General features: G+C 39.0%; 1 protein-coding gene across 1 annotated transcript; it reads left to right on the forward strand.

Moving 5' to 3' along the window:
* The first annotated feature begins 4,624 nt into the window (after nt 1–4,624).
* LOC124261896 lies at nt 4,625–5,532 on the forward strand. The gene is made up of 2 exons (XM_046696264.1): nt 4,625–5,270; nt 5,405–5,532. The coding sequence occupies exons 1-2, from the start codon at nt 4,719–4,721 to the stop codon at nt 5,420–5,422; spliced, it is 570 nt and encodes a 189-aa protein (XP_046552220.1). The 5' UTR covers nt 4,625–4,718; the 3' UTR covers nt 5,423–5,532.
* The last annotated feature ends 1,623 nt before the right edge of the window (nt 5,533–7,155 follow it).

Below are 7,155 nucleotides of genomic sequence, written 5' to 3' on the forward strand. Positions count from 1 at the left end.
CGTAGATAACTACCTTTCACTATGCTAACGGAATGATCACTATGCAACGAAGGGATTTTCAGTGTTCTACGATTGCAGAACTTTGGCAACACAGACAACCGAACCAGATTGATCCTAATCCAAAAAAGACCATTCCAAGATTACAGCCTTCAGGGCAGTCAGGTTGTGCCCATGGTTCACGTTGTCGACTTACTTGCTCTTGGCGATGAAATCACTTTACTCTGAAAGTTTCGGAGACATCAGTTCACTGACCGTGACGTCCCAAGTCGAGTGCCCGTCAACACTCTATGTGTAGACACTGTGAAATTGAGGATGTATCTTTTGTGTTACTAGCTTCTTGTGCCCCTGAAACTACCTCGTCAACATCTATACATCACTACAGATACTGTTACAGCAAGTGTTATGTCTTCTTTTATATCTACCACATTTACTTACGCTTACTTGCTGCTGCTATTTTAACTACAAAGTAGACACAACGTGCCCCAACTAAGCATGAACACAACACATACTTAACGTACACATTTATGAATGTTTAACACACCAAGTATATTTTCTGAATGCATCCTCTAGAATTTTTCAAAATGGAATGTGTCCCATGAGATAAAAAGCCAAACGGATAAGACCTTCAAGTATGGCACTTGCTAGAATGCCAAAAAGACGTGTAATAAAATTGCTCTTGCTTCTGCACGGAAGACTTCCAGACGTCAGACATTGCCTCTTCATCACGTTACAAAGCCAGATGTCTGTGGATGGTAATTGTGTCAGTCACAATCTCCCGGATACACACGTTATGATGTCGAGATGAAATTATATACATACTTAGTTGACGTCCAGTACAGGTTCTCTGCTGACAGCAGTATATGACATTAGACATTTTAATCTGACGAGCTTTAGTCTGAAGATTGGTTTAATAACGAGTTCGAAGGACATCTCATTTACACCTGGCACCAACGGATCGACTTTATGTCTGTGACGCTTGTTTACATGATAGCACTTCTCGGTGAATAGGTTCGGTCAGGTAGCCCAGTGGTGAAGTCGTTCGCTCGTTACGAGACCCGTATATTCCACAAGGGTGGTTTGAGTTTTACGCCGCATTTAGCAATATTCCAACAATATAACGGCCGGGGACACCAGAAATTGTATCACAGTTTTTGAAGCCCACTCATTCCGTTCCTTGCCGAGGATTAAGGTGGAATATTGCTGAAAATGGGTAAATTCATATGCACTCATTCTTGTCATAAAAACATGCACCGAAGCAGATCTCAGTATGTCCATTTTGGAAAATGCATTAATCCCTCAAGTGTCAGTCACAATCTCCCGGATACACACGTTATGATGTCGAGATGAAATTATATACATACTTAGTTGACGTCCAGTACAGGTTCTCTGCTGACAGCAGTATATGACATTAGACATTTTAATCTGACGAGCTTTAGTCTGAAGATTGGTTTAATAACGAGTTCGAAGGACATCTCATTTACACCTGGCACCAACGGATCGACTTTATGTCTGTGACGCTTGTTTACATGATAGCACTTCTCGGTGAATAGGTTCGGTCAGGTAGCCCAGTGGTGAAGTCGTTCGCTCGTTACGAGACCCGTATATTCCACAAGGGTGGTTTGAGTTTTACGCCGCATTTAGCAATATTCCAACAATATAACGGCCGGGGACACCAGAAATTGTATCACAGTTTTTGAAGCCCACTCATTCCGTTCCTTGCCGAGGATTAAGGTGGAATATTGCTGAAAATGGGTAAATTCATATGCACTCATTCTTGTCATAAAAACATGCACCGAAGCAGATCTCAGTATGTCCATTTTGGAAAATGCATTAATCCCTCAAGAGTTTTGGTCGGCAGTTAACCGAGTTCCCGAGTCTAGAGTTTTACATCAAACATTAACGATGAATGAAACCATCATATGCAGAATATTTTTCATAATTGGATGGACATATAGCATCCTGGAACATTGAAGATGATACTCTTGATTGTATTTTAAACGTCTGTCAACAGAAACCAAGAAGAGCAAAAACCATCAATGCAACCATCATATACTATTACAATAATGAAGTAGTTACGGGACAAGCTCCCCGTCATATCGTAATCCATCAAACTACATATATTTAGAGATCGTGACAATGTTATAGTAATTACACGTTTAGAGAACATGATACGGCTATGGTACACCCGAGTTGTGAACGTTCCAATCGTTAAAGGTATTCCTCTGTAAATAATGTCAATCATTGGAGACTGTGTGTGAACATCTGTTTAGAACTGCGTGGGTTTATCGCAAAACATGGCAAATATTCTCGGTTTGTCAATGAATCCCAGTATATCAAGTAAACAATAACTGTGCAGATATTTCAAAACATAATTTCCTGCAAGTCAAACTGTTTGTCATAACAGTTTTAATTCTGTTTCTGAATGACGTTTCATAAAAAGAAATAACATGTCCATCGTCCAATTTCTGTTTCTATTGATTTCCGTCCTGAAACATGAATTTATGTTTCGGTAAAAAATATTAAAAACATGTTTTTCGAGGAGTTTTGAAAGCAATACTATCATATCAAGTGTCCTGAACACCAGGCTATGCTTGCTAAGAACTGTCTTCAACAACAAACTATAACTATCGTAATTCTTTATACGCCAACAGCACATTATTCAAATCAAGAAATATTCAGTTGCCCTATTTGCTTAGTGCTTACAACCCAAAAATGTATAAGTTCCTTTTTCTCTGATTTAAATAAATATTGTTTTAATACTTGTTGGAAGAGTCTGTATATGTTGGATTGAGTACTAAAAGAGTTAAATAAGTGTCATGGTAACCACTCTGAGACATCTTGAATAGATACTGACGTACAAAAAGTGCAAAGCTGGTGCTTCCCAAAAACAACATGGTTGTAAATAATTTGAAAAGTGCTTGTGACACATTGTGTACATGTTGCCAAAACACCACAGATATCGTACACACGTGCAACGTTGCATGCATCCCACGTTCCTAGCCCAGCAAAGACGTTTTAGTCATTGACAGTTCATGGCATGCCCTGAAATGGTCCTGGTGCCCACAGCACGCAGTCGTCCCATCACTGTGTTCCTGCTGATGCCGGTTGCGCAAATGGAAAATGCGCAGGTGATAGTCATCTTACTGGGTGGTCAGTCTCGGTCTTCTTGTTCTGTGACTGTCAGATGTCTGGCCAGTCTGGCTGATGCGTCTCATTAGTCTGGTGATGGTCCGCCTTCTACAGTCAGGCGTTCTGACAATATGACTGTTCGAAGCACCCGATGGCGACATCGCAAAGGCTCGTTCACGCTCCGCTGCTGATAATTTCTTTCTTGCCTTTGATGGGTATACGACAAACAATTTCAACTGACAGTGTTTCATACTGCTGGCGCTTAACATACAGGTGCGAGTCAAGAAAATAACAATTTTTAATATATTCCAATGACAGCATTTGAAAGGCTATATGTGGTGTTCGGAAACATGTACGCAATGTCTGTGACTTGTAAGTCGCAGGGAGTACCAGTTTTCAAAACAATCCCAAACCAATAGATTTGTAGTTTCTTTTGTGCGTCAGTGAGCCACAAGTGTGATGGTGCAGTGCATACCGTAATGCGTTTTAAACATGAATGAAATATAGTTAAATGGATATGACAAAACAGCCAAAGTCATATCGTAATTCTCCTCCAATACCCAAATGCAAAGACATTAAATATATTGCATGACATACTAAACACAGACCACTATATATTAACATAGTTGTAACATGACATTCTGATTCAATACCTCTAGTCAAGCAGTATTGTAATCATTAGATCACAAGTAGATAATTAAAGTATAAGACAATAATGGTCAACTAAATGTGCCAAATTCTAAGATCAATATACATACAGATTAAATCATTAATATGTTTTCCTCTACAGCTTTTCAACAGTACCATAAAGATTTTTTATACCATATACCATATTGTACATATGTTTGTACAATAATATATGTTGTTTAAATAATGGTGTAATTTAGACACACAAATAAGTAATGAAGGGTATTTTCACAAGTAACGCCACAGACACACTACTGATGATATGGCATGAATCAGTGGGTTTTATGTGAATTTAAATCACTACAACCTCATCTGAATGTATTACTTGACAGAATCCATTTCTAAAATTGATATCAAACGCAAAGTTTATGCCCTAATTTCTAGGTGATCCTGTCTATAAAGCTACTTATGCATTGTATTGATGAAATTATTTCTGGTAAAGAGTTCCCAAGTTATACATTACTAGGTACCTTAATGCCACAGTAGAACTAATAATCTCTCATAAGTTTCTGATTCGCATCCTAGAGGCTAGTGAGTAAATGAAAACGTAGAGCTTTATGGATGGCAACTTCTGTATTACAAGTTCTGTTGCATTCAGCGGCGTAGTTGTGTAGATTTCAAGAGATGGCAGCAGCCAAGTGATGACATGTATATACTGTTTTGTAATCTCTAGAAATATTTACTGTTTTGTCGCATCTCTTTTGTAGCAATTTCTGGAATGGTTCTATATTGGACACTCTACAGTTCTACCAAACAGCCTTACATTCTAATCTATCATTAACCTAATCTATTATTAACACAAGTGAACTTTGATTTTTTTTCTGTATACAAAGTTTAGTACTTGTCCACCATGTTCACATAACTACCTACTCACAACCCAAGCTTGAATTCAAGATACAACAATGAACGTCGCGAACAGCGAGAACAATGTATGTGAAACAATAGGTGAGGCTGATGACATGGACAATGAAGACATATACACCACCCAGCCGTGTGATGAGATTGACAAGTCAATCTACTTGGAAATAAAAGCTAAACTTGGTTCTAAAGACAAGACAAGCTTTATTGACAGCATTCAAGACATATACAACCACAACATAAAAGAAATAAATGATGTAAAAGAGAGTTTGTATGACTACGCCAAGCAGACGTGTGTTAACTTCCCAGCTGGTCTACTTGTGAGAAGAAAAAATACTCAGGCAACAACAGCGCCGGCCATATACAAGTGTGCTCAAGATGTGTACTACCTATATCATTACATTGAAGGTACTATTCCTGCACATGTCCTGCAAACTAAGGTGCTCAGCAGAGCAAGTGTACGACATCTATCTATGTCGACACCAGGTACGCCATCAACAGCCAACGACGTCACCAACGTCAATACACCAATCAAGATCAACAGCACATCTTCATCATCGACTACTCCCACTGAACGAGCTTCAGGTGAGACAAACGACTCAACGTGTTCCATACTTAGCCACATTGTACAGTTGAAACAGATTGTTTCTCGTGGACAAAGCAAGTTGGAGGAAAGGGTACAGTGTATGGAAAGTAGATTTTCTGATCACATCATGAGATTAAATGAGACTATCCAGGAAAAGGATAAATCTATATCAGACCTACAATCTAAGCTCAGTGACTCTGAAAACAGAAGGTCAGAACTGAGATCGGAACTGAAACTGTATAGTCAAGAAAATAAATCATATCGGGATCACATTCTACATTTAGAAAGTGAACTATTAAAGACAAATTATTCTGTCGATGCCAAATTAAAGACAATTGATGCTAAATTTGCAAGCCTCTCTAGTCAAATAAGAACTGTAATGACAAAGTAAAAGGTAGATCTCTTAACAGTGAATCTACCTCGAACACGGACTCGACACCAACGACACCTGCAACAACAGAACAAAGTGAAACAGCGGTGGAGCAAACATCGCGTCTGGAGAAGGACAAAACTAATACGTCCAACCCTGAACCCCGTCATATTCCAGTCATATCCAGTCAGATCAACGACAACAGTGTGCATCCACCACAGGACAACAGGAACACCATAAGCTTCGTATACGACAACTACGACGCTGACCTCCCCTCAATGGATCCAGGACATACAGACAACACAGATTCCTGGAACCAAGTTGATCGTCACCCATCACGGAAACGGGACAACAACAACGTAGACAAGAGTGATAATAAGGTAAAGAACAATACTACACATCCTATCAGATCACTGTCTAAACGATATCATGCTCTTCAAGGTGTTCCCAGAGTCATAACTAAACGTCTTGTGCTGTATAACATTAGTGCTGAGGAGTCGTTCGATTCAGTAAAGGAACTCATTCATGAATATACTCATGATCAAAATGTGCGTGTGACCTTTGTCAGGCTAATGAAGAAAAATGTTCGTTCCAACTATCAAGATACGTACACTGTACAAGTAAATCTCGATCTTGACGATTATGAGGACTATGTTTCCGGTAATAGAGACTTTTGGCCACCTGGAATCCGGGTGAGAGACTATGTTCCAAGAAACAGGTCATATAATGACGAGAGTGAATCGTACAGCAACAAGTATTGATATCATGATGTGCAATAACGTTATCAGCTGTATTAGAATACCATTATTCCACAGTGTCATCATAATGACTCTCTCTCTGTTAACATGGAATGTACGTGGACTACTTCACGGTGGTGAATACATCAATCAGACAATATCACAGCCTGTTGATGTTGTTGCTATACAAGAACACTGGCTAACATCAGGTAACTTGCATCATTTCAATGCTTTCTGTGAACTGAAAACTGTGACTTATAACTATGTGAAAGCAGACTCGTCATGCTCACGTGGATCACACGGTCTGGCACTGTTAGTTAATTCAAACTCCTCGTGGAAAGCCGGAGAGAATTACAGTCAACTCTGATTATGTCATTGCAATCAAGCTTAGCCGTTTCAACTATTGTGATGTCTTTGTCATTGCTTGTCGTCTGCCATCAACGAATGTTTTGCATGCAACTTACTGTAGTGCTCTCAGTGAGCTATTAGATTTGTATGACTATCTATCTGAAAAGAGTTCGACCTTTATTTTAGGTGATCTAAACTCTGACATATGTAAGCATATTCTATCACACAGAGACCAAACTTTGAAGTGTGCTTTGTCAGATAGAGACCTCATAAATGCTCTCAAACTTATGCCTACGAATTCACATACATGTAAATATACTTGTAGGTCAAAAATAATTTATTCCAAAGTATGATTGACTACATTGTTATACCATCCGATCTAAGCACACGTGTTACCAGTATTATGGTAGATGACACTTGTCCGTTTAGTGTATCAGATC

Source organism: Haliotis rubra, unplaced genomic scaffold, assembly GCF_003918875.1.
Source record: "Haliotis rubra isolate DU_JTF1 unplaced genomic scaffold, ASM391887v1 Scf1199, whole genome shotgun sequence".
Classification (NCBI taxonomy): Eukaryota; Metazoa; Mollusca; class Gastropoda; order Lepetellida; family Haliotidae; genus Haliotis; species Haliotis rubra.